General features: G+C 40.7%; 3 protein-coding genes across 4 annotated transcripts; 1 reads left to right on the top strand and 2 right to left on the bottom strand.

The window, feature by feature from the left end:
- Positions 1 to 422: 422 nt before the first annotated feature.
- rnf5 (ring finger protein 5) lies at positions 423 to 12,533 on the bottom strand. Its single transcript, XM_019350760.2, has 6 exons — positions 12,150 to 12,533; positions 4,872 to 4,890; positions 4,050 to 4,162; positions 3,921 to 3,978; positions 3,715 to 3,826; positions 423 to 2,530 (listed from the first exon to the last, which is right to left on the bottom strand). Exons 1-6 carry the CDS (start codon positions 12,356 to 12,358, stop codon positions 2,406 to 2,408), a joined length of 636 nt encoding a protein of 211 aa, XP_019206305.1. The 5' UTR covers positions 12,359 to 12,533; the 3' UTR covers positions 423 to 2,405.
- An 808-nt stretch (positions 12,534 to 13,341) lies between these two features.
- utp23 (UTP23 small subunit processome component) lies at positions 13,342 to 14,967 on the top strand. Of its 2 annotated transcripts, XM_005452709.3 has the most exons (4): positions 13,342 to 13,415; positions 13,561 to 13,742; positions 13,859 to 14,033; positions 14,461 to 14,967. In XM_005452709.3, the coding sequence occupies exons 2-4, from the start codon at positions 13,699 to 13,701 to the stop codon at positions 14,848 to 14,850; spliced, it is 609 nt and encodes a 202-aa protein (XP_005452766.1). In that variant the 5' UTR covers positions 13,342 to 13,415; positions 13,561 to 13,698; the 3' UTR covers positions 14,851 to 14,967. The 2 variants fall into 2 exon arrangements, with proteins under 2 accessions (XP_005452766.1, XP_003447268.1); XM_003447220.5 differs by having other exon boundaries at positions 13,388 to 13,742.
- Positions 14,968 to 16,217: 1,250 nt separating this feature from the next.
- rad21b (RAD21 cohesin complex component b) lies at positions 16,218 to 26,717 on the bottom strand. Its single transcript, XM_003447160.5, has 14 exons — positions 26,557 to 26,717; positions 23,897 to 24,094; positions 22,734 to 22,863; positions 22,172 to 22,271; positions 21,846 to 21,952; positions 21,482 to 21,691; positions 21,235 to 21,357; positions 20,956 to 21,084; positions 19,985 to 20,208; positions 19,734 to 19,890; positions 18,945 to 19,090; positions 18,660 to 18,863; positions 18,437 to 18,520; positions 16,218 to 17,108 (listed from the first exon to the last, which is right to left on the bottom strand). Exons 2-14 carry the CDS (start codon positions 24,038 to 24,040, stop codon positions 16,917 to 16,919), a joined length of 1,950 nt encoding a protein of 649 aa, XP_003447208.1. The 5' UTR covers positions 24,041 to 24,094; positions 26,557 to 26,717; the 3' UTR covers positions 16,218 to 16,916.
- Positions 26,718 to 27,304: the final 587 nt, after the last annotated feature.

Genomic DNA, 27,304 nt, shown 5'->3' with positions numbered 1-27,304 from the left:
ACGTTTATCCAGTTTGAATCGAGCTTTGCAAATGTGAAAACAGTGTATTCCATTAATATTAATCACAAGGCACTGAATGCATGACATGATTGGGAGCTGAGCCCCCATAAAACCCAGCACCACCCCCTGGTTAACACAACCAGGGATTGGTGCTGCTGTCGCTGTACAGCTATCCGTCCACGTAGAGCCGGTGTTGTGCCAAAAAGTGATTTTCTGTATTTATCTGATTTAAATAACTTGTTGGCATATAATATATGACACATATGTCAAATAAATCTATCATGAATGACATTACACCACAAACAGCATTCCTGTTACAAGGTAGAAGCCACAATCAGTTTTTGGCAGATGTTCACTTTTTGGCACAACACCTATAGCAGTTACACCTCTGACATTATATATATGACAGAAAATAAGGAAAATTACAACAGGTCAGCTTTTAATGTAGCAAATGATCACATCTGAGAAGCTTTCAATGAATAAATTGAACATTTTCTGTAAATTAAGTCAGTTGTTTAATTGCCCAAATCAATAAGATACAAAAATGACGACACAGAACGAGACCATGTTTTAATCTTAGTTCATTTTTGGTTTTGCACTACGTCTCCATGTTTCTCCAAAGACTTCCATCACTTAATTTAGTGTCACATAAGCCTCACAACATCAAGTGTTGAAAGAGGATGAGCCCGGGGCAGCTACAGAGGACACGCTTTTATCTCTGACCCCGATGTGAACCTGAAAGTGCTAAAGACCTGGATGCAGATCAGCAGAGCTCGGCTCGAGCCATTCTGGATTCTCAGGCAGAGCTCACTGCGTGCTATAAAGTTAAAGAATTCCTTTCAGTGTGAGGTGGGGAAGAAGAGGGGAAGAAGTGCTTATCAGACTCCTAGTAGCTCACACTTGAGTACAGTTGATTTCTGCAAACCTGTGGGAGATTCTGATGTGGGAAAAACATGAAGCATAAAGCGCTATACGACTGATTCGTTTATTTAGGCCCATGTTTGAGTAGAATATTCAAGAAAAAAAATGAAATCAGCGGTCTTTCAACACTTTGCACTTCACATTTTTAAACATTAAAATGAGTTTGTGTCAGTTACTCTGCTGTACAGTCAAAAGAACTACAAGCCTCGTCAAATCATCACATTAGCGGGGCAACAGCAGTCTGCTTTCTCAGGAGGAGGATTATTAACTTTTTTAATCAAATGAGCTCTGAAAAGCAAGAAGCATCTCAAGACCCACATGTCCTCTTTTGCTCTCCACGACTGGTCCTCCAGTCAGAAATACATAACAGCATTTACAATATCCATATGTACAAATACAGAATGTACACACACACACACACACACACACTCAGACACATACAGTCAGGAAAAATCAATGGAAGTATTTTAGATTTGTTTTTTTAAAATCACGTGTGAGGGGAGGAGAACGGTTCACCAAACTGCTGCTCTTCAATCCTGCATGTTGATTTATTCTGCCCCCTTTTGTTAACTGTGCACCTCATACCCTTTAAAGTAGCTGACGTGGGCATGAAAAACAACCTAACCGGCCCATTTTTCCCCAAAGACGCAGGGAACTACAAGGAACAAGTGGTCCGACAACGGCACGCGCCCTGAGGTTTAGGGCAGCTCCGACTACAGACAGCTTCACAGTGCGAAGGCAGTTTTTGTTAAGACAAATGTTTAGAAGAAGAAGAAAAAAAACCCAACAAAAAACAAAAGCATCCCACAGGGCCGCTTCTGTCTGTCGCCAATTCTACGAGAACGTTTCAGGAGGAAGCTGTAAACAGGAACGCAATTATTCACCCTCCACCATCCATCCTGCGTGAACGATCTGCTACTCTTCGGCCTTTTTAAAGAAAGACCTACCCTCCCTGTATTCTAACCCCTCTCAAACCCTTTCTCTCTGTGTTTCAGGAAAACCCACTTTCCTAAAGACTGCTCCACCCAGCTTTCTTCTTCTGCAACACTGGACACCAAAAGACGAACAAGATCTCGCGACGTAGCTCACCCTGATCATGTAATACTGCCTCTTAATGCTCTCTGTGCATCCATCTACAGCTGTGTGCACACTGGGAGGGCTAACTCGCGTTGGGGGACAGGTGCTGCACTACTTTCCAGTGAATTTCTTGCATAAATAAAGAGCAGGTGGAGGAGAGGGGTGGGGCCGAGTGTCCTGAAGTGATCTGATATAGTGAGGAAGAGAAAAATCAAACTGCTGTATTCATGGTCTCAAACACAAACCTCCCTCTACCCCCTCCGGTTAGAAAATGTAACGCGAGTGTGTGTCTGTGGCTCGGGTTAAGTGTGCGAGTTGTGTTTGCCGTTTTGTTTTTTTTGTTTGTTTAATGCGCCCCTCCCTCCCAGACATCAATAATCACTCGTGTGTCCGCCACCAGGTCTGCGTCACACGCTCAGCAGCCAGAAGAAGAAGAAGATGGCGACGAACAGGAATAGAGAGTCTTGCCAGTTGTTATTGCCGTTGTTGCCATTCCCGTCGCCATTGCCCTGGTGGTCACCGACGTACTGATCTACAGGTAGAGAAGAAGGATTGTGAAGGTTCGTATAGCTGTGAGTGTGTATAGTTTGTTCCTCGGGGAAGTTTCCTTGTGCACCACTGGACTGCATCCAGTTCTGAAGCCATTTTCAGGTTGCTCCTGCTCTGTTTCCTGTGCCAAACTGACTCTGACCCCACACGTCTTTAGTCTTCAGTGGAAGAATCCACTTAAGTTATTTTCTTCTCCTTTCTAGATCTATTTTAACAGCCTGAAGCATCTGAGTTTTTTTTTTTTTTCCTTTGGGGGGTGGGGGTGGTAGACTGATGCAGTTTTCCCATTGATAAAACACAATGTGTACTGGAACATTTTGACCTCTAGAGGGCAGTGTTACTGCATGCTCACACAGCAAATCTCTGCACGCTGAATAAACAAGAAGAGTCGCACTCATGGTACAAACTCCTCTGTGGAAAATTGGTTTCGCCACTAAAAATAAATAAATGTACAGCTTTCCAACTCCAACTTCTGAAAAAAAATAAGTGTTCATTTGTATTTTTTTTTTGCTCCTGTGGTAGAAACGAGCTTCCATACGTCAGCACAAGAGAGACTGTGCTGACCCCCGGCAAAGAGACTGATGGGAAACAGTTTTCACTATAATTCTGTTCGATTTAAATTTAAAATACAATCTATTACAAGTGTCTGGAGATGAGTGATGGAGAAAACATGTGCTTTAAAATGAAACTATACTAAATCTAAGATGGAAAATTAAAGACCAATTAAACAGGTCCATAAGTGAAACATGGAGAAATAACAAGGAAGAAACTTTAAAGGGTTTTAATCGTGGCTTAGGGGATTAATGCTGCTTAAAACCAATCATTTAGCACACTGATAACCTGAGGGCTTCAGACTCGCAGTCTTGTAATTATTCACACTGATGAGTCAATTTATTCAGTCCTGACTACGGATTTGCTAATGCTTCCATGTCTTCCCACTGTTATACGCATGCATTTGTAAATCCAAGGAAGAAAATCCAAACATAACTTTTGGATTTGCTGAAATTCTTTTGAGCTGTACTTTTACTAAACACACAGGCACACAGAGAGCCTTGTTATACACTCAGTTTGAATGAATACAAAAGCATAATCATTATCTATTAACAATAGGCAGATATTTTCTGGGGTTCAGTTGTAATGGCAGAAGACTTTATTTCCTTTGTTTACCTGCTCTGTGGAAGGGGTCGTTGGCATTGAAGACTGTTGTGAAGAAGCCGAAGGGGAACGCGCCAATGCCGAAAGACATGTGGAAGCCGGTGTCCCCGAAACCGCGGAACATCTGAGCGAAGAGAGAAACCCGGCAAAGAAGCTTTAATATAAGCTAAACTTAGCTTTTTATTTAAAAACCAGTCTGAAAATATAAACCAACTCACCCCGCCTCTGCTCTCGGGCTCTGTTCTCTGTCCCTGAGGCCGGGGTGGAGTTTTCAACCTGAAACAGCCGAAACAGTCAGAAAGAAGCTAACAACCAAAAAAGACACACACACAGCGAAGACTGCGTACCTGGGGTCCTCCTGGCTGGAGCTCCCTCTGCCGTACAGCGGGATTACTTTCTCTCTGCTGATGCCCGCCTTGCACACGGGACACTGCTGTCGGCTGGGCCGTGTCTCCAACCACTGATGAGGAGGAGCAGAGCGAGGAGAAGGATGTCAGAATGATTGCAATACACGTCACACAAACCCATCTGTATTTACCGATTCAAGACTGGAACCTCAGCGATGCTACCCACTGCATTTTCTAAAACTTTATTTACAGCGAGAGATGTGAAGCACAACATGTTTACAGTGGTGAGCAGCGCAGGAAGTGGCAGTAAGAGGAGGCATTAAGTACATTAGCATCTTTAAGCTGCATTAAATCAACTGACAGGTGCAGCTTCCACACTGAGCTTACATCATCACCCTGAACTGATTGTGCTGATTACAGGCCCCCTCTCAGGACTGTGTGGACATGCTCAGACCTTCACTGAGGTCTTCCTTGCTGTGCTGTTAGTTTGACCCATTAAATGAATAATCCTGAGCCAAATGCTAGGAGCCCTTATAGACTGCTTCAGCACAAAAAGCCCCACCCACCTTCTGTCCGAACCTTGTGGGGGGCAGCCAATCAGAAAAAAGTTTACTTAAATGGGAATCAGCTTGCTTAAGAAAGCTGAGGAGCCTCCTCAAGTTCCAGTATAATATAAATAATCATAATTTTGAGCTGTGAATCAGGTCCACTTTAAAAACAAATATCACAATTTTCAATATTGAAATTGAATTACCTTGAACTGCTTGCTCAAGTCTCTAAAAGCCCTGTAAAAACACACTACAGGAAGTATGAAACACTCACCTGATGAAGACAGGGCCAGCTGTAAAGAGCGAGAAACAAAAAGATTAATTTACATTCTCACAACAGCATCTTTCAGTTAAAACATCAACAGTAACTCCCACACTCCTGGAGACATTTATCTTTACCCGAATATATAATGGATGAGTTCCAGAGGAGAGCAGAAATTTTAAATAACAGACAAACCTGCTCCTCAAATGTGGCTGATTAAAATGCTCCCTACTGTTTGCATTAATTAGCTTCATCTGTTGTCAAGACTGCGGGCCAGGCCAACCTGCTGCTGCATTGTGGGAGGCCAGGCTGCAGGTTTGGGGAGACGCCCCAACACTGCGGTATTTTCAAGACAAACAGTACTCAAGTGCTGAATATTTCTTCATATAACAGCTTATAGCTACATCAAGGCCACGACAACCAACAGAAATAGTTTTTATCACTTTGTGTCATCCACACAAAATGACCAACCTTGAATAAGAAAAAACATATTTACAGCCTGGTACAAAAAACTATTTGGTGGCTGCTGACAGAGGCGGATGTGCAAATATAGTTACTTTTGGCCCATGAATCTATCTTTTATATATGATCTGCACCACTGTCTCACTGGATACCAAAAAAAACTTTAAATAGATCAAACTACCCACTGCAGACCTCAGCAAAGGTAAGAGCCCTGGTGCACTCACATTAAAACACAGTCAATATATTTAAGTTAATAGCATGAGTTCTAGCTTGAAACTCATTCAGCTGATAAATTAAAAAGTTGTTTAAAATATCAAACAGCTGTTTATGACCTGATCAACATATTGTACCATTAAAGATTTAAAAACAAAAACAAATTACTAAAAATCTGATTTTCTACTTTTCACTGCACCAAACTACAGTTATCAAAACTACACACAGCTTAATCATCACAAAGTCCATAACTGTGTTCTTTGGGTTTGTTTCTGGCCTAATTCATGTGAGCACACAGCAGACAAATATTAAACCTGTTGTTCATTTTCTTATTTACTGTCACCCAGAAACTGTCACACTGGTGGCTGTTCATATTTAACATGGGCAAAGGTTAAAAATAACGAGGTCAGTGGTGTGCTGTGACTTTCACTGAAACGCAAGCTGAGAAAATGAACAGCAGATTGTCTAGCATGACAGTCTCCCATTACTGTTACAGACCACACAGGTTTATCCACAAAGGACAGGAGCAAACAGTAAGAAAAGCTGCTGGGGTCTCAGCTTGACAAACTTAAACTATTGTTACAATGACATGGACAAGCCCGTGAAATGGAGAGGTGCTTCAGATTCCACTGGAACTTAAAGCAAAGTTAAACCTGCTTCCAGAGACAATAGGCAACTGTGGCCACAAGATGGCAGTAATGGTACAAACAGGCAATGAGAGATGCTGTTTGAGATGCAAAGAGGGAGATCAGTTTCACTTCACTGGGCAAGCAGTGCTTTCCTTGCTTGCCCTGCTGGAACAGCACTCACATTCCTCCAACCCCATTCACCTACTGTTTTAACCTTCTGTTTGTCAGGGGTAGCCAATCAGAAGAAACTTTGTTTAGTTGGTTTAAAGATTTCAAGAATAAAAAGTATAGAACGAAACCTGAGCATAACTAGTCCACTTAAAATTTCTCCTTGAAGTGAGCAGAACATTTTTACACTGGCAATATTTATAAAGAAAACACAGTCAGCAGATTTAACGGTACCTTAAGTGTGCTGGAAAGGTGAAAACAAATTTCTGTGGTTAAAGTTTCCTCTAAGTGCCTCAACTGTTTTCTGTTTGTAAATCCTTTCTACACGCCAGAGATTCTTTGTAAGATAAACTGATAACGTTAAGTAACTAGTGCAGTAGTACTTAAATAATTCTTTTCTACTCTAACCCCAGTCATGCAGAGGAACAGGCAGGGCTTGTTTTTGACACCATAACAATTACATAATATTCACCGCATCAGGTGAGCCCAAGTCAACACCTTAATGTGAACAAACTAACAACCAGCAGAGCCAATCCATAACGCAAAACCCTGTGTTAATCTGCAAATCTTTACACACATGCTCACACTTTCACAGCACGTCTCAGTGTGTACATTGCTTTAATACCGCCTATCAGATTGCTGCTGAGGATACCAACAGCTGAACAAAGTGCAAAGCCACAGTTAGTAAAACAAACCTATCAGCTCCGACTAAGCATGTGGACACACGTTTAGACGACCTGAAACTAACTGCTTAATATCCAATAAGTGGCAATGAAGCCACCCTGCAGACTATATGCCTCCTTACTGTACCACAGACTCAAGTGACCTCACTTGAGTCTCATTTCATAAGATTAAAACAAGAATGCAGCAAAAAACAAAACAAAAAACCCCATTTTGTGACAGCAGGAAGGAAAAACTTCCTTTTAACAGGAAGAAACCTCCGTTAGAACCAGGCTGAGAGAGGGGAGGGGAAGCCATCCGCTGTGACCAGTTGGGGCTGAGGGAGGGGGACAGGACAAAAGACGCACTGTGGAAAAGAGCCAGAGATTAATAATAATCCAATAATCCGTACGGCTCATTCCATGTAAAATTAACTTAATCTGGAAGACGTTCCAATCTTATGTCAATAGAAAACTGCGTCAGGCTGAACAGCAAGTAAACCAAGTGATCCTGAGGCACTGATTTTTCATAGCAGCGTTGTTTTTGTAAAGACTCTTGCGAAACCGTCTCCACACCTCACCAGATAAAGCTAGAAATTTCTGCTCTCTTGTTAAGAACGTGTTCGAGTCTGATCTATGCTCATTAACCACTTTTAAGTTAACTATAAACGTCAATAAACAAAGCATAGGACAGTTATGTTATCCACATGAGTCGCATCACATTAGTGAGCCTGAACAATCAAACACACCAGAAACATCAAATAGAGAACTGCTTCCATATCTGTCAGGCTGATCAGGCTCCAACCTAACCAACACCTTTTATCAATCCTGCCATATTATACCGCACACCTGATTTGCACGCAAGCTTTTGTTTTTATGCTTCATTTCTACACTGTTTACACTGAACAATGTGACCTATAAGCAGAATCAATAATTGCACTGGTGTTGATAAAAGATAATCACTCTCTAAGCACCACAAGAATTATTTAGTGCTACACTTGAATCATAATTTAACAAAAACAGTAAAACATCAATATCTACAATATTTAACTATTTTCAAAAGATCCAGTGGCGCCACCACTGCTTTACAGCACATTAGCCCATTCCTGGAAAACATATCAAAGTCACGCTTACTGCTGGGAATCTGCACAAACCACAAAGGTCACCGATTTAAAAACAGCCTCATTTCAGCCCCCAGAGATGGATGATGCACTGGTTTTCATCACAGAGAATAAGACTGTCCGCAAACGTCTCGAGATACAGGCGACTAAAAAAAAAAAAAAAAATTATCGTAAGAACCACTCGTTGCATGACATGATCGAGGAAGTGAAAATAATGCCTGATGCAGAAGAGAATCTCTAAATACACACAGGTCTAATCTTAAGTCAGACAAGTGTTTGTTTCAATATTTGGATGATAGTCAGAGTTAGGTGTAGCATGAAAGCATGGATCCATCCTGCTATTTGCATCAACAGTTAAAGCTCCTGGTGGTTTGATGGAGTGGAGGATATTTTATTGGTACGCTTGGTACCAACTGAGCATCATTTAAACACCCCGGTCTACCTGAGTATAGTTACTGACCATGTCCATCCCTTTATGACTACAGTGTACCATTTTCTGGTGGCTGCTTTCAGCAGTTTAACACACCATGTTACAAAGCTCGAATCATCTTAAACTGATTTCTTGAACATGACAATTAGCTCACTGCACTCAAATGGACTCCACAGTCATCAGATCTCAGAGCACCTTTGAGATGTGATGGAACAGGAGACTCGCATCATAATGTGTGCAGGAACTGTGTGATGCTATCATATCAATATTAAGATAGATCTGAAGGCAAAAAGGGGGTCCAGCTCCTAAAAGTAACCAATGAGTGTAGATTTATGTAGTGATTAAAAGTCGGTGGTTCCCAAAAGGGGGTTTGGGATGTCTCAAGTCAGATTACGGAAAACCTAAATGTAACTATTTTCTAATCATACCTTTATGTCAAACTGTTTAAGGTTTCAAATATGCCAACTTAAACGCAGGATTCTTTTCAGAGGCTTACTGGATAATATTAATGAGTATATTTATTTTTTTTGATACATTTCTAATTCTAACTTGATGAACTCTCATTCTGGAGGAGCAAATTCATTTGCTCTGCAGCCTGTGTGGATGAAAATTACGCTTGAGTGTGCGCTCACTCTGGGACTGTAAAGATGTCACATGCTCATTAACCTTGAAGTGTTAAAAGGAAATTAACATCTCTCACACATAAATCTGGAAGCTGCACAGTGTACACAGTATAAACTAGCAGGAGTCTACTGATGGAGAATCGGCCACACACAGTCGGAATGAATGCTCAGCTGATCAGGTGAAAGGATGGGAGTTTCGTGTGGCTAAAAAAGATTAGACGTAGGTTTGCAGCGCTGATGCAACTTTAATCTAAAGGTGTTCTTCTATCCTTGCTGACGGTTTCATCATCGCCGTTTCATCAGGACTTCAGAGAGCAGAGGGAGACACGAGTAACACGGCAACTAAATTACATCAGCACGTAACGAGGGAGCCTAAACACAACGCTGTAAGGCAACTGTGCCTCTAACTGTAGGGTCGTTTCCACAGATTAACAGTAAGCCTAAAACAATATTTCCTAATAACAATGCATTTCAGACCTCAAACACTGTGATAAAAAGAAGTTTTTAAGATCGGGACTCAAACCCTCTAAGCTGTGTGAATCATTCAACATTTTCCTTTCACAAGTTGCGTAATGAAATAAAAACTTCCTTCAACTGAAGCAACAGGAAAAAAAGTTCAACCAAACTAAATTAAGCCTGACAAAGCCGGGCGAAGAGTGAGTTTGGTTGTTTTGGAAGGACCAAAATAGACAAACCCACACCAAAATTGTGTAATGATTAGTGCGCTTCTTGGATTTCACATCATGCAATTTTTACCAAAACACTTTCACCTCACAGCAAGAAAGTTCTGGGTTTGAATCCACTGGCTGGGCGGAGCCTTCCTGTGTTGAGTCTGTACGTTCTTCCTGTGTTTGGGTAGGTCCGACTTCCTCCCAGAGTCCAAAAAACATTGCATGTGGCCATGGAGGAGTCGTAGATGAAGTGCTTGAAGTCTATACAATATGTATGTATGCAAGTATGTACGCTTAGCTGCGGTTTGTAGTCTAAATGAGCTCTTAAAGGCCTTTTTAAAACTACAAGCCACATTTACCCTCCTCCCCACACATGCAGTGTTTCATTCTATGCCTTTAGGTTTATCAGGGTTTCCTGTTCAGTCACCTGCAGACTGGAGAAGTCAGTGGTAGCTGGTTTGCTCTAGTTCTTGCCTGCTTAGATTTTGCATCCCTATCAGAATTTTTGTTTCAAATAAAAGACAAAATAAAAAGTTAAACCACGGGTTGCTCCTATCATGTTATTTCCTGGGGGTGAGATGATATGATAGATCTTGGGCAGTTAAAGAACACGTCGATTTTTATTTCCATGTTTGCTGCTGAGCTCACCTGTGAAACAGAGAGAACATCCACAATCGCAAACATGTCACTGTGTAAGCCCACACAGGTCTCTGTTGCCAAAACACACTCATCCAGCCTTCGTCACTTAAAACTACAAACAGGTGCCCACTACGCTTTGACATCAGCTACAGTTCTGCTGGAAAAGATTAGGATGACCTTCGGGTCGGCCCTAATCCCACATTAACCTCAGCCAAGAGTCACAACTCATGAATGAAGCCACCACATCACTGAGCGTTTGTAAATATTCAACACAGAGTGGCCTGAAGGTTGAGCCTTGTGCAAGGCCAGAGCCAACAGTGATGGGACAAACTAGAATTACGGCTGTTACCCAACACCTACTTTCAGTCTTTGATAAAACTTGTCAGCTATGCTGTTTTCTAATCTCAGGATTCTGGCTCACCGAGGCCACAGCTACAAGGCGTTTTCACTGCTCATTATGTGCATTCAGCATATTGTGAACCTGATCTGAAAGCTGCCAATGATCAGCAGGGAGGTGGAACACAGAAGTTAATGTGTCACCGATCAAACCAGGCGCCAATTGCAGCTGTGACCTCTGACTAGGGCTGGGTGGTCTGACCAAAAACTTGCATCACAGACTTTTTAAAGACTCGTGTGGTTTCACAGTACGCACTTATCTTGGTCTGTTAAATCAGACATGGAACACTGAGAACTGATAATAATCCAGCTATGAAACTGCTCATCAGCTGAGAGTGTGCGCTTCAATCCCAGATTGATTTATTTGAAATCCACTGTGGTGGTGTACAACCCCCCCGAAAACATCTTACTGTCTAACAAATTACAGACTATCACAGAATGAGGTTTACAATGACTCATTAGTCATTGATATTTAGATAGATATGGATTTTTCCAATTTTTCCTCTAGTAAGCTCTGATGCATACCCATTCACATTCACTGTCTTCTGGATTCCTGAAATATGACAGAAACTGCTCAGTTCAGAAAAGACAGACAATGGTTAACCCTAGTAGGCGTCCAAGGGGAAAGGGATAACTGCCTGTTATACATTACCTCACATGATTCCCAGTCCCGCATCCCTTTTTAGCATTAAAAACCCCGCACAATCTCTGACCCTAGAATAAAAAGTCCATAGATGCATCCCTGATGAAAACCACAGTTTGAAAAACTACTGTGGAAAGGAAAATTGATTACAAAAGGACACAAAGACTGTGCATAAGATCAAAACAGCAAACTTCAGCTTCTTTTTTAAACCTCATTTGCTTCAGTCAATGCCAAACCTGTAGCCTATATAGCCTGTTGTGCATTTCTTCTATTATTTCCAAATTTCAGATATTCTCTCAACTCCGAGTGTCCCACACAAATACCTTCTTTGTCCCACATTTAGTTTATTAGGATCTGCTGATTCCAGAAACTTTATTAACTTTAAAAACATGTGATCACTCTTTAAGGCATTAAAAAGGCGGCTTAGATCACGGGTTAAAGTTCAGCTACATGCTGAAGACAAACACCCTTCACAGAGTTATCTAATAGTCTCTTATCCCGTTCACAACCGACTGATTACCGGAGCGTCGAGGGGCGTGATTCCGCCGTTAGAAACAACCCAAAAGGAGGCCTAACAGGCGGCCAAACAAACCACACTAAGTCCGTGTTTGCGAAATAAATGAAACCAGCACGTACCAGAACAGGTGTCCGCACAGACTGATGACGGCGTCCCTGGCAGTGTCCAAGCAAATGTTGCACTCGAAGGTGGCTCGATCCCGCTCCCGTTCGCTCTCCCCGCTGCCGCCACCCGAACCGTCGCGGTCGTTGCTGCTCTCCCCGGCCGGGAACCCTCCTCTGCTGGCCGGCCCGCCGTCACTCGAGAACCGGTGATCCGCGGCCGCCATAGTGTTTATTTTCCAAACGAATAAAGAAACGAAGCGAGCCAACCCGCGGCGGCCAGACCCGAAATAACGTTAGCTGTCAGCGGTAACAGTTGCTGCTGTCACCGACCGAGCCGAGGCTGCTGTCTCTGACCGAGAGACGACTTCCGTTTCCGGGAAAAACAGGACGCATGGGCGGTCTTAATTTAAACACCACCGCCACCGCCACCACCACCACAATAATAATAATAATAATGATAATAATGATAATAATAATAATAATAATAATAATAATAATAATAATAATAGTAAGAAGAAGATGAATTACTGATACGTACACCTTCGTCTCTAGCCAATCCTCATTTCGTTTGTGGTAGGAAAATAGAAGCGATTTATTGAAACATGACAAAAACAAACAAACAAACAAAAACATCGCCTAATAGCTCTTTGGGAAACACAACATTCGGGCATGTTTCATAGACTCAGCTAAGGAAATTGTAATAAACTTTGTTGAGCTGTGAATATCAACGCGCCTAAATGTATCTTTTTCTGTTATATGTAGACAAAACACTGGTTCATCCTTTTTATCCTTGAATGATTCATAGCTCAGTGTTAAGTGGCTTAACTCACAGAAAACGTTCCTCTGAAAATAGTCAGGTAAGGACTGAAATAAAAAAAAAAACCCCAAAAACAGCTGCTTACACCACTTTAAAAATCACAAGAAAGTCTGGCTCCATAGAAGTAAAATATAAAGATATGAATAGTGACTCGAGACTGTTGCACAGCATAACAGGTTAAATTTAAACTCTAACGCCACAACAACAAAAACATTATTTATTCGCTTTTACTGTTTAATGAATTTCATGAAAATAGGAAGAATATTTGCTGCTCATAGAAAAAATAATTAATAGCGACAGGCTGGAGGTCTTTGATAATTTAACCCAAATGTTTTACACTCACAACATACACGAAAGAAAGAAAGAAAGAAAGAAAGAAAGAAAGAAAGAAAGAAAGAAAGAACGAACGAGGGAACTTTAGTCCTACATGTTGTTTCCACTCGGACAGTTGAGGAGTACGGACGGTAAGCGTGTTGTGTACAGGGTCCATGCTGTGTGTGATAATTCTAACGTTGTAACGTTAACAGTATTTTCACGGTTAACCCGCGTCACTGACGGCTGTTTGTGTTTTAATACGCGCTCTTTCGTCACTGACCCGCCGCCATGAAGATTAAGCGGCAGAAACAAGCCAAGAAGACGATCAGTTTCTACAAATACAACTTCGGCTTCAGGGAACCCTTCCAAATCCTCATCGATGGCACTTTCTGTCAAGCGGCCTTAAAGAACAAGATTCAGATCAAAGAGCAGATGCCCAAATACCTGATGGGAGAGGTGCAGTTGTGCACCACCAGGTGAGTGCATTCACCTCTGAGCACCCCCCTCCTCCCCACCCACTACCCCCGATCACTTTTTGGCACAATACGTCATCATACACGTTTTAATAATGTGTCCACGTGTTCACGTTCAGCTGTGCGCTGAAGGAGCTCGAGACGCTTGGAAAACAGCTGTACGGGGCCAAGATCATCCTGCAGAGGTTTCAGGTCAGGAAGTGTCCGCATTTCAAGGAGCCGGTCTCAGCATCAGAGTGTCTGCTGTCCATGTTGGAAGAGACCAACCCGCACCACTACTTCGTTGCCACACAGGTAAATAATGAGATGAAAGTGGGAAAATATTTTTGGGTGCTCTGATAAACCCCTGATTCCCCAAAAGCTCTAACGATGTGGAAAATGTAAATGAAAACCATAATGCAGCGATTTGAATTTTCTACCCACAGTAGAACATAGAAAATGTAGAAAATGCTTAAATTGATTCCTTTTACTCTTTTGTGAAAATATACTGGCTTATTTCGAATTTGATGGCAGCAATAAGTCTAAAAAATTGTTACAGGGACATGTTGTGTGTGTGTATCATGCCCTGTTCTTTTGACAACAGCCTGTAAACATCTGTGAACCGAGGAGATCAGCTGCTGAAAACTTGTTTCCATTCTTGTCTGATTTCGGATTATAACTGCTCAGTGGAGCAGATGACAGATAAGTTACAGATATCTCTTTTGTCTCATTATGTCTCCAGGACTACACAGTCACCACGGGGCTGAAGAAAATTCCAGGAGTTCCTCTGCTCTACATCATCCTCAACACAATTGTGCTGGACAAGCCCAGCCAGGCGTCCCTCGACCACGTCCAGGCCGTCCAGCTGGGAGAGCTGGTCAGCCCGGCCCAGCAACAGAGCATCCGGACCCTGAAGGAGGAGCAGGGAATTGGCCAGAAGGACAGAGAACGGCGTGGGAAGAAGAGGAAGAGGAAACAGTCCAACCCTAACCCGCTGAGCTGCCTGAAGAAAAAGAAGAAAGGAGTCCCGACACCTCCGCTGAAGAAGACGGAGCAGGAGGGGAAGAGGAAGAGAAGCCGACACAAGAAACGAAAAGTGGAGGCAGGAGATGGCACAGCTGCTAATACATAAAACAGCAGGAAGACAGAGACTTCAGCCTTCTCCATTCACCTGATTTATAGGTTTACGTTTTGATATGACTGCAGAGGAAAAAAACTGTTTTTTACATAAATGATATTTTAAAAATGCCATTTTGTAGTGGTATTTGTTTTATTTTGAAAAACCTTACAGGCAAGGGAATGAAACTGTTCACAGACAACATCTGTATGATTTCTTTTATACAAAATCAAAAAAGCAGGTTTCATTACAGGCACATAGTTTAAAATATAAGATGCACTCAGACATTAAACAGTATACCCTTTTTCTTTTTTTTTTTAGATGGAAGAGGATATCAAAAACAATGCATTCAGCTGTCTCTGCAGTGTGGACACATTAACTTGTTTCCACTGTTGGTATTTCGTGCAGATTAAATTTAAGCTGCAGTATTTTCTCGTACCACGATGACTTACAGCAACAAAAGTCCATCCAGTTTCCATCTGATCCTGTCATCCAGCCATTCTAGAGATTAATAATGAAATCTGCTTTTAAATAAAAAAACAATTCATTCTCTTTAGCTGCTATACAGCAATACAACAATAAATTAATACTATCAAAAGTGACAAAGAGCACAACAACTTAATTGTCTTAATAAACAAGACAGTGCATCACTGTATCCATATACAATAAGGACACTGAGTAAAGTGAATCTGACCTCAAGTTATTTTAAGGATTTGGAAAAAAAAGTAACATGGCAATAAAAAGAAATTTCACACAAATTGCACTCGATTCAAATATTTCAGGATAGCATGCAAGTATAGCAGACCACTCATGTTTTCATCTATATGCTGAGGTCCCGAAGCTAGGTTTTATTAAACTGTGTCCCAAATCCACAGCACATAGTAACAAGATCCAAGACAACGTGATGAAAAGTTCCAATATTTTATATTTATACTAACAGGCAATGATGGAGAAAACTTAATTCCTTATAAGTTTAGAGAGGAAGCAGCAGGAGTTGTTAAAGGTGTTCCCAGACCTGTTTTATCGGAATTTTAAATCTGAATCACAGGAAAGTGTGCATAATCACGGTGCGCTGAAAAAACAGGTGATTTTTACCCCTCAGCCTGAAGGTTGATGGGGTATTGTTATCCCCTAGTCAGGCAGGCGGGCCTCAGACAGCATGAACATGAGAAAAAGATCATATAGGATTTATGTTTAAATAGACCTTTGACAATAAGCAATAAAGTCTAATCTCTGTTTTGTCATTTTTACTGTCTTTCCCAATGCCGGTAAGAACACACTGTGTTAAGAGAGCAGCCATAAATTAACGGTGGATAAATTATGCTCACTTTTAATGTTTCCGTCATGACCCGGCAGCTAGGTGTTCTAGACCTTGTTCTTCCATAGGATTTGTGTCAGGAGGCTGGTAGCCATCACTATTTTTAAGTTTACACAATCCTCAAATCCTGCTTAGAAATTAGTATGTTGTGTGGATTTGGGTCGTGTCTATTTTTTTAATTTTTTTTTTACTGACAGCAACAGCAACAACAACTTAGAGTCTGTAATACTTAAAGTGCTACTCTACAGCTGTATAATGATTAGCTGCTGGTTGAGTCTGTAGAGAACTACTATAATAACTGTTTAAATGTACTCTTGGAAACAGTGCATGCTCCTTCTGTCTAATATGATGGTGAGAGACTTCAGAAGGAAACCTTCACCTGCAGTAGTGAGAAAAATAGAAGTAACATGTTTGACTGACTGTAAACAAATCATTACACTGGACTCCTTCACTTTGGTGAGACGCCAGCAGCCACAAACAATGAGATGCAGGTGATCCTTTATACTGATTGGGATATAAAGTGAGTAAATAATAAATATGTTCATTGTTTGAGTTCCAACTACGTTAGTCAGACCCACTTCCACTGAACCACCACTGCTTCACATTTAAATGATGCAAAAATGAAACCATTTCACAAACAAAACAATCTCAGCATACTTAAATAAAACTTGTGCTAAACTAACAGATAGTGCTGCTGACTAAAAGTACTGACCTCGGAGCAGTTTTTTTTTTTTTTTTAAGATTAAAATGAATGGGGGTTTTTTTAGACGATGTGGAAGCGAGGCCCCGGCGTAGCGATGATGTCACTGTAAGGCTCCTCCTGGACGAGCTCCACTGCCTGCTGCTTCTTCAAGACCAGAAAGCTGTAGAACTTGGCGGCTGCCTGCTTCCTGTTGTTGTTCCTGCATAGATCCAGCAGGCTGACCGACTGGGCACCCGTTTTAGCCATCACCCTCTGTGGTGCAGTGACAAAGAGTGCGAGCAAGAGGAAGCCTGTCATTTTGGATGCTTTGATTTGGAAATAGATTTTAAGCTCATGCAATGTACATCTACTTATACGATGCCAGTCAGTAGTCTTAATATTACCTGATGCTGTGGAAATCTGCAAATATATTGAGTATGGAGCTTGCCTCTGGCATAAAAAAATGCCATCCACAAGCAAAACTGTCGGGTTATTATCTAAAAGTTTTATAATATAAGATAATAACCCAAAATCTCAACTGAGCTCTGCCTGAGGTCAGACTCACAGGCCTGACCTCACATACTCATGCTCACTACTTACCACTAGGGGGCATATTACTCAAATTTTCAAATATACTCCAAATATACTTTAGTATAAATATACATGTATTGTCAGCAAAGTTTCCAAAAAGTAAACCTAATCAGCACTTTAGCAGCCTTGTAAAACAGCAACAGTGAGCATTAAATATGAATTAAAAATTTGACCCTTTTTATTGTAAGTATTGGCTTAAGCATTGATTATCTGTTCCACATTTTTAGAAGGAAAAAAAAGGTTTGCAAACCCCCAGTGTGTGTGTGTGTGTGTGTGTGTGTATGAGGCTATTGCGAGGTTTTTAATAGATGATGGCTTGCAGTCTGGCACAGACCTTCCAGCAAATTTGTACTTCAGTTCTGTATGTAAAACTTTATTATTGTATTAGTGTGTCTGTATTTATAACCAAACCAATTAACCAGCATCCCATCCTCATCCAGATATGGGAAAAAAACACCTGACGTTTAAGTTTCACAATGCAGATATCACAAATCCAACAGGATGGCATCCTGATTGTGTCTATGGCCACAATCCTGAATTCTGTAAAATCACAGCTGTGGCTGATTTAAACAAAATGAAGTCGTAAAAACTTGTATTAGTGGTCTTTTGACATAATAATCAAATTGAATCTGTGAAATGTAATTAATTTAATTTTATGTTATGCACTTTAAGATGCTTCATGTTAACTCCTTGTGAGTTTAGTTGGACTATGTCATGTTTTACATCTTAATTTTAACTTGACACCATTAGACTAGAAACACTTCCACTTCAAAGAGGATTCATGTGGTTTTCTACTGCACATGAATCGTCTTTGAAAAAAAAGGTAAAATAAAAGCACAAAAGTTTGTTGTTTCTTCACACAAACAGATGTCAGTCTCCCTTATTAAAGCACACAGAAACATCCAGGGTGTCCCAGTGTTTGGATCTGAGTTCAGATATTTCTATAAGTTGTACCAACAACTTATCACTCTGCTGTTTTTGTATCTGGTAAGATGAGATCAAATACATACCTGGAGACCATGAAGCATCTGCTGGGTTCTTTTGTTCCACCTCCTCTCCTCCTGGTCCTGGTCTCCTCCCTGCGCCTCCTCCTCCTGACATAAATACACATAAATCCTTATACCAACTTATAGATAAATAAACTACATAAAAATGAGTTTGCTTATTTACTCTGAATAAATGAAAAAAGTGTGGGAAAAGTAAAGAAGCAAGGTTTGGGAATCTTTATCTCACCTCTTCATCAGAGTCATCATCATTCTTCTTCTTGTCCTTGTCGGTGAGCAGGTCCAGTTCTATCAGCTGGCTGATGTTGGTGGTGGTTGTTTCCTCTGGGGGTACCTCCACAGTGGATGCCTCGAGCTGTTGGGGTGCATTAGATGGTCTGGACCCCTGTTGTTGCTGTTGCTGCTGCTGCTGCTGTTGGTCCAAGGCCCCCATCTGGAGTGAAGAGGGGTCAGAGGACACATCAGAGAGACAGAGAAAGAACAATGTGACAAACTCTGAAAAACGTGTACTCACAGGGAGGGCTGGCTCTGTGTCCTGGGCCTTGCGTTTCAGGCCTCGTTGGGAGGATGGAGGTGGCATGACCGACTCATCCAGGGTTGTCCTGCTCCCCTCTACAGCTGAAGTCTGCAGCACGCTGGCCTCTTCCATGATGGTCTGGTCTGGAAGACAAACAGAGAATATAAATAATGTTTATTAGTTCTTAAACCTTTTTTTTTATTAGCCAAAGTTTAAAAACATTTTGTGCTACCACAAATGAACACTGGTGGGAAAACCATGGACAGCAACTTATAGACAATGTAAATTTAAGACCAAGGCACATAAAGAAATGGAAAAATATAAAGACTTACAATTTCAACTTTGCTGAAGCTTTCACAAGTGTAATCATCTTTAATAATCACAAAAATATTTTCATAGACTGTATGTAAAAGATGAATGTAGCAAAGTCCAAATATAAGATGTAATGAATGATGGGGCAGATCTTACTGTGAAACATGTTTCAGTTTAGCTTATTTCAATAGAGCTCTTATCTTTGTTCTAAATGCTTTGTTTATGCATTTGTATAAATTTTGTTATTAAAGGCTTGCATTTCAAGTTAAATGTCTTTACCACCTGTCTTATTTTACATTTGTTTTCTTAAAACATTTTGCAATGTATGTCTGTGAGAAATAATATTTAAATAAAACTGCAAATAGAGACCATACCATAATTTACTAAATTAATTCCAGTTTAAGGCACTTTATGTTTACTTCATTTTCAGACTTTAGAAGCTATTCTATCTTTTATATGGAGTCTGTTTCTTACCCATGATGTCTCTCTGTTGGTGGCCTGTTGTTTCCTCTCTTGGCACTTCGGGGTTCTCTAGATCTTTGAGAAACTCATCCAGACTGTCGGCTTCTCCACCTTTCCTCCTCTTCCTCAGTTCGTCTGGGACTAATGGTGTCAGGCATCTTGTAAACATCTAGTGAGGGTAAACATAGAATCAGTGTTTGTAAGGTGTGTGGCTGTGACCACTACAACACTGTGCACAAATGTCCCTGAATGACATCCGTTACCTTGAGCAGTCTGGCGTTCCATAGAGGTTGAGCTGGAAGGGAGAAAAGCTTCTCGACTCCTCCTGTCTCCTTCCACATCATCAGTTTCTTTGTGGGCGGAGCCAGATCCAGGGTTGTGACAATGTCGGAGTAATCAGAAAGCTGTGCACGAATAGTTTTACTATCCAACTCCTTCACGCTGTCTACAATCAGCTTCCTCTTACGCTTTGCCTTGGTCTCCTTCACTGTAGATCAGGAAGACAAGGGCTAATTTTAGTTCTTAATGATATTCACCTCAGGTAGAGCAAGTCATCTCCTAGTTAGAAGGTTGGTGGTTCAGTCCCTAGCAGCTCCAGTCTGCATGCCAAATATCCCTGTGCAAGATACTAACTGCTCACAGATGCATCTACTGGAGTTATGAATGTGTGTGAATGTGAATGAGGCAAGTTGTGCTCTGATAGAGAAAATTGCTATATAAGAACCAGTCCATTTACCATTTCAATGTAGAAACAGGAGTTTTATTATGTTGACCATTTGAGTTTTTGTTTTAAAATCGGTTTTCAGTTAGTTTCCAAAATGGATAAGTGTGTTTCAGTTTGGTTTTCATTCGTTTGAGTGTTAGCTTTACTTTTCTTCACTATTATAATATGGAGGCTATTTGTCAGAAGCAAAATTTAAGATACTGTCCAAAACAACATGAACCATTTGAAATCAAATCACATTTTTAATGTTGCCGACATGTGAGGCACTTTGCACCATGCCTAACATCACACACGTCATGTCAGATTAGTCTGCTGAGTGTGAATAACTGGAATGTGGTTATGCTTTGTTCCGGTCAACTGGTTAAACGCCGGTTTAACCAGTCTGCATCATGCTCATTAGCACGGCTGTCATCTTTCTTACGTTCCACCTTCATTAGTTATTTTTTCTGTTACAGAGAGCAAGAGAGCTGCTGAGTAATTAGAAAACCCCCCACAAATTAGCTGGATTACCTGTGATGTCGATGGGCTCCAGGGCAAAGGTTTCTTCCTCGTTGTGGACCAGAGTAGTTTGCTCTGCCTGGTCAGTCATAGCTGGTAGGGGCTCTGTTGGGCCTGAGTCCGGACTATCTGGGGCTCCCGCTAACACCACACACATACACATCATATTAGATCTGCATTTCATGATAATGACACAACTACATTGTAATTTTTACTCTCCGTAACACACCACACTCCAGCTAAAGACTAAAAAATATTATATTTTGGCCCTGAGGAGTTTGTGAAACTGACCTGAGAGAGCATCAAAGTCATCATCATCATCTCCGTGTTCCTGAGGCATCATCACACTCTCTGTGATGGCAGGAGGGTCGTCAAAGATGCCGCCTCCATCCTCGTTACTCAGCAGCTTGTCCACTACACAGAAATACAAGGACATGACACTTTTTCATCCACTAGCCAGACAAAAACAGCGTCATCTACAGATGTCATTGAGTAAATAAAAAAATAATCTGTTTTTAAATTTAGTGTTAGCTCTTACCCAGCATGCCTCCCTCATTGCTCTCCATGGGGTTGTCTCCAAAGTCATCCTTGTACTGGTCATCATATTCCAAATGGTTGGACTTGTCAGCCATCTGATTAGCACCACCCTCAGCCTCCAGCAGCAAGTTCGAAGCAGATGCTCCCATAATGTCCACCTCAAACGCGCTCTCCTCTCGCATCATTTCCCGGTCATCCATCCCAAAGTCAGCTGCATGACAAAACAGTGAGGAAGACAAGGAAGCAGCCTTGAAACAAAATGTCACTAAAGGACTGAAATGTGGTGTTACATGGGTGTTTGGATGTTGGTGTTTAATTAATCAAATCCTACATAAAGATAAAAAAAGCCCCAAAAAACAAAGTACCGAAATCATTGTCCTGCAGCAGGTTGAGGTTGCCCACCTCCTCTCTCATGGTGATCTCCTCCACCCTGCTCTGGTTCAAGTTGAACTGCTGAGCCACATCAATGTCACTGTGCAAAACACAACACACTGTCATTTAAATGCTGTTGTTAATATATTTTTGGACTCTGAGGGGGTGGCCGTGTACAATACAGACAACAAGTTTGCACTACCTTAGGCAACACCGTTTTTATTTAATGGGTGTGATCTGCACTGTTTATTTTGTACAACAACTTTGTTCTTTGTAGCCTTATTCTGCATTGTGCTCTCTCAGGAAGACTAGGACTCACTCTAAGTCTGGCAGTGGCTGGTCAAAATCGTGAAACTCCTCGGGCAGAGTGATAGCGTTGTATGCTGCTTCTCTGTTCTCCTCTGGAAGATCCACCACACCTGAAACAACACGTCGTAGAAAAGCAGCTTTAGTGTATATGACACATGCGTAGTTAGCATGTGCATCTAAAGTAACAGAGATAAAACAGAGTCAGGGTGAATAAGATGCTAAAAAACTGAAATGTTATACACGTGAGGTAACAAAACAACAGCGAGCAATTTAAATATCTTAGAACTAAAAGCATTACATACATAAAGGTAGAAAAAATAAATGATTACTTATCTCTCTATGTACTTATCTTCAAGTAAAAGTAAAAACTCTGTACTGCTGCATATATTGTATTGTATAATCTCTTCAGTGAGTTCTAAGTCTACCCCAGGATCCCCTTCCAGTTGGCCACATCTGAAAAAGTCCAGAGGCTTCCTGATCCGATCCCTGAAATGCCTCAGCTGGCTCTTTCAGGACCCTGCTGCTGTATGAGTATGTATTTAATATTTTTTGACTTATTTGCTGTTCCCAACCTGGTCTAAATGCCATCTTGATCTTGATAAAGGCCTCATTACAGTCTGCCAGCAGGTATTTGGCCTTCCTGTGGTAGATTCGCACCACCCCCAGCAGCAGATGCCCTGAAGTCCGTAAAGCCATCTTTACCTGTAAAAAAACAAAGACATACATTTAGTAATACAGTAACTTCTGTCTTTTACATAAACTGTGTCACTTCTTCCACATGTGAGAGACAAAAAAAGCAGTCTGTCTTACAATCGATGAGCTCTGCTATATAAATGAAATGAACAACTCTGCACTATAAAGAAATCCTGAGAGAAACTTAAGCCAGACTAATATAAAAAAATAAAAAAAACAATAAGGGCCTACAATGTAATTATAGGATGACTGCATGAAGGTAGACACTGCAACTTAATAAGAAATAGCCACATTTTACAGCAGGGATTGACCAATGTGGCTTTTTCAGGGCTAATACCAACTATTAGCAATTAACGAGACCAATAACCAATTTGTGGAACTAATAAAGAGTGTTTACATGCAGTAATGGGTTAATCACATGGTTATCACATGGGAGCAGTTAGCTTTGGATAAGTGTGAGAAATATGCAAAAAATGAAGAAATCAAGAAGAAGACAAATACTTTTTCACAACGCTGTACACTATATGGATTTATTTAATGTCTTCATCTTTGAATTCAGTTGGTTTCAGCCCCATTACCACAGGTATATAAAGTAAAGAACCTAGCCATGGAGTCTGCCTTTTACACTCTTTCTCTAAAACTGTGAAGCTCCAAGCCTCCTCTGACTTTAACATCAGCACAAAAACTGTGTGCCAGGAGCTTCATGACATGGGTTTCCATGGCAGAGCAGCTACTGTAAGGTTAATTGATAGGTGCCCCAGTGCCAAATAGTAATATTGAATACTATATATAGAAATTAATTGCATGGCACTGCAGCAAAGTTTATTATTCAGGATTTTTAGAGTAATATGGAAACTTGTCACTAAGGAAATAGCATAATCATAGTGCGGCAACTTCAGCAATATCTGCTGCCTGAACTCTAATTCACAGTAGCTGCTTCAGACCGACAGATTTGAGTGGAAACTGTGTTAAAAAATGGAAAATCCCTAGTTTACAGTAATCAAAGTCTGTTAGAGTAATCTGTGGTAGCCTGAGAAACAACCTTGGGTGAGATGATGCTCTCCACGCTGCTCTCCAGATTGCACTCAAAAACATGTGCCTTGGTCAGCTTCTTGTCCCAGTGGGCCGCCAGCCAGATTTTAGCCAGCGGCCCACGTTTGCTGAGGACAAAGTGGGCGTAAAACATCGTCTCGATGCCTTCTCACCACAAGGGAAAGGGGAAGTGGGGGATGCGTCAGGCCTAGAGAGAGAAAAAAAAAAAACACAAAGAGAGAAACAGTATAGTGCACGTGACTGAAATCACCACTATGAATGGGCAAACTATGTAGGGATGTTGAAAAGAAAAAAACTGATTGGGTTCTCTTGTTAAGCATATAGCAAGGTGCAAACTGATTAACTGAGACTTTTTGAAACCACCGCCTGTGACTGGAGCAGTCCCAGTGTCACACAGAGTGCACATACAGTCTGCAGATGCATATCATCTAAACTGCATGCATAAAATCCAGAGAAGGCAGAGACTGGGTTGCTCATTTTATGGCTCTCATTTACCTCCATCAGCCAGCCAGTTTTTCTTCTGTTAGTTAAGTTTTGCTAATATTAGTTCAGGGGGAAAAGCCTGATTCCGATAGCCTGCTGCCACCTGACTGCATAGATCAGAGACCATCTCACAAAAAACCACAGTGCTTTCCACTTTGTGACAGCATGTCTAATGTAGTGGTATACAACACTGGGGCTCCACAATGTAGAGTACTTTCCCTGTTCCTTTTAATCCTTTACAAACTGAACTTCAGATACAACATGGACAGTTTTTGTTGTTGGGTATGTATCAGAAGGGGACAACCTGGAATACAGGGAGGTTATAACCAACTTCACTGAATGGTGTGCAAAGAACTGTTTTTGAATAAACTCCAGCAAGACAAGGGTGACTGACTTCCTCTGCAAGCTGACACAGTTTACACCAGTAAACATTCAAGGCCTGGAGATTAAGACTGTGTCAGCCTACAAATACTTGCATGTTCATCTTAATAGCAAAGTGGATTGGTCACACTGTCCTGTATAAGAAAGGCTAAAATCGTCTGAGGTCCTTTGTTGTTGTGTTCAGGATGTTGTTAATCTTCTGGGACACTGTGGTAGCTCTTTAATCTTCTATGCTGTGGTCTGCTGAGGATGGAGGAACTCAGAGCGAACAGACTAAAAAAACTTGTAAGGAGTCCTGGCTTTGTTGAGGGCTGCTTCTTGGATTCCACTAAGGAGCTAAGTGACAGAGTAAATTTTCAACATAAGACTTTACAGTACAGTCAAATTAAAGAAATGCATTCTTCTGTGCAACATTCTAACATCGTGTTATAATAATAAAAACAATAATATTAATACTTAAACACTGGTTTCACCTAAATATTTTAAATGTTATATATATATTTACTTATGTATATGAATTTTTTGTTTGTTTTTGTATATTTTAAGTAATAAACAATAACAATATTTTACATGTTTAAAATGTAAAATATTTATCAAATCATTTCCATGAATTTAGTGAATTACTTTAGCAAAAACCCTCATTTGGGTCAACTCAACTAAGCAAAAATCTTTGTCACTGCTAAGGGAAAACTGTAAACTTTATTTAATGTCTTTTATTTAATTACTAATTTGTAATAATAAACAAACAAACACAACAGTGATAGCCACTTGAGCCATTAGGACTCTATAATTATTAGAATCAGAATCAGAAACTTTATTGTCATTGTCACAGGTACAACAAAATTAAAAATGGTCCCCGATCAGTGCATCATCCCTAACAATATCAAAATATAAATAAAACAATAAAATTCAATAAATAAAATAAATAGAATACTTAAAGTGCTAATAAGAAGTATCAGCAAACATTCACATACATTCCCACATACATACTTCAGTCAGCGCACAGATTAATACAAGAGTGGCGTGATGGACATTTTTTTGTAGCATCCTTTGTATTAAGACTGTAATACAAAGGATGTCAATCTCATTTTACACAGTGGGCCAAAATTGGGACACATTATAGACTAACAAGTCATTCACAACAGTTTAAATACAGGCAGATATTTTAGGACAAATATCAGAAATCACTTTGACACCTTTGGCTTTATGTTTGACACCTCTGCTCTGGGCAATGTGTCATCACAGATCATTTTACAATAAATGCAACATTTTAACAAAGGAGCAGCAGTGTTATTCATCCTAATTGGCCCCTTTTATTTATGGCTAATTATATAGCCTGTTAGGTGTATACCCGCACTTTACCGTGGATACTATAGAAATGACCTGCAGCTACACCGTTAGACAGGACAGTCATGATACTGAAGGATGTAATGATTTAATGACAGAAATAACATGCAGCACATGCAGGATGACTCCAATCAAAGTGCTGGCCCAAATGCAGATGTTACACTGTTATCACCGTGAAACACAGCGACCCTGTAACCGCAGACAGGTAATGAGCGGGCAGGCTAATTTTGACCGTTTTAAATGAGATGTCCGTTACACCGTTGACGTTCACTGCATCCCAACAGGTGATGCTGCAGATAAGCTAGCGTTAGCAGCTGTCTTTCAAAACCGGAGCACCGCGACGCCAGCCCAGTTTTCTCTCTCTTTTATTTATTTATTTTTTTTTTAATTATTCACACAAATCGAATCTTCTGTTTATACTAGACATAAATTACTCACCGGTTAGCCGTCTGGCGCGTTTCTGCTTTTGCCGGCCGTGCCGTCGCTGCCGTTGATTGGGGATTATTTTTTTCCCCGGTACCCCTCCGCCTCCTCTTCCACTAAAACAAACAAGATGGCGTCCCGTCCCCGTCGGAGAAGCAGGACGCTCTGAGAGCTCAGCAGGATGCAGACGGTGGTGCTGATGAGGGCAAAGGGAGGGGCGGGGATGAAGGGAGGGAGGGAGATGCTCCGTTACCTGTGTGCTGTGTTCAGATCCTTTAGATCCTATGTGATGTTTATTATAACATCATCAAACTTGTAACGATTCTTTTTCGTCAATAACAACACAAAAACATTAAACTTTTTTGGTCTTTACTAAGACATTTCCATCATTAATAAGAAGCTCACTCTCTCCATATTTACTTTTAAGGAAATAGTATTGGGTTTGTGTTTAATCATTTTTGTTTTCTCTGTTCTTTTTAAAATAAGTGAAAAAAAAAGTTTATTTTGTTTTCATATATACATGTCTGTAACTGTAACATACTTGAAAAGTGAACATTTTATTATCAATTTAAATTGGTCTATATAGCATTATTATCAATATGACCATCAGCACAATCTATTGATCTTTAAGGCAAGGTTAAAGGTCAAATGTGGCATTGTATGTTAAATCTTCATAAGCTATGCTCCATGTGTTGATAGTAATGCACATCACACTTGTAAGAATAATATTTTCTCATTAATAAGATGTTTTGTCAATTTTTGA

This window comes from Oreochromis niloticus, linkage group LG22, assembly GCF_001858045.2.
Source record: "Oreochromis niloticus isolate F11D_XX linkage group LG22, O_niloticus_UMD_NMBU, whole genome shotgun sequence".
NCBI lineage: Eukaryota > Metazoa > Chordata > Actinopteri > Cichliformes > Cichlidae > Oreochromis > Oreochromis niloticus.
This window is presented reverse-complemented; position numbering and strand designations above follow the sequence as displayed.

Coding starts and splice junctions, on each gene's coding strand:
- utp23 (XM_003447220.5), top strand. CDS start 13,555: ATGAAGATTAAGCGGCAGAAACAAGCCAAGAAGACGATCAGTTTCTAC. Junction 13,743..13,858: donor GTGCAGTTGTGCACCACCAG/GTGAGTGCATTC, acceptor GTTCACGTTCAG/CTGTGCGCTGAAGGAGCTCG. Junction 14,034..14,460: donor ACTACTTCGTTGCCACACAG/GTAAATAATGAG, acceptor TTATGTCTCCAG/GACTACACAGTCACCACGGG.
- rnf5 (XM_019350760.2), bottom strand. CDS start 12,358: ATGGCGGCCGCGGATCACCGGTTCTCGAGTGACGGCGGGCCGGCCAGC. Junction 3,827..3,920: donor AGCCCGAGAGCAGAGGCGGG/GTGAGTTGGTTT, acceptor CTCTTCGCTCAG/ATGTTCCGCGGTTTCGGGGA. Junction 2,531..3,714: donor CGACCCCTTCCACAGAGCAG/GTAAACAAAGGA, acceptor CTCTACCTGTAG/ATCAGTACGTCGGTGACCAC.
- rad21b (XM_003447160.5), bottom strand. CDS start 24,040: ATGTTTTACGCCCACTTTGTCCTCAGCAAACGTGGGCCGCTGGCTAAA. Junction 22,272..22,733: donor CAAGATGGCATTTAGACCAG/GTTGGGAACAGC, acceptor GTGTTGTTTCAG/GTGTGGTGGATCTTCCAGAG. Junction 21,692..21,845: donor GCTGCAGGACAATGATTTCG/GTACTTTGTTTT, acceptor TTTGTCATGCAG/CTGACTTTGGGATGGATGAC.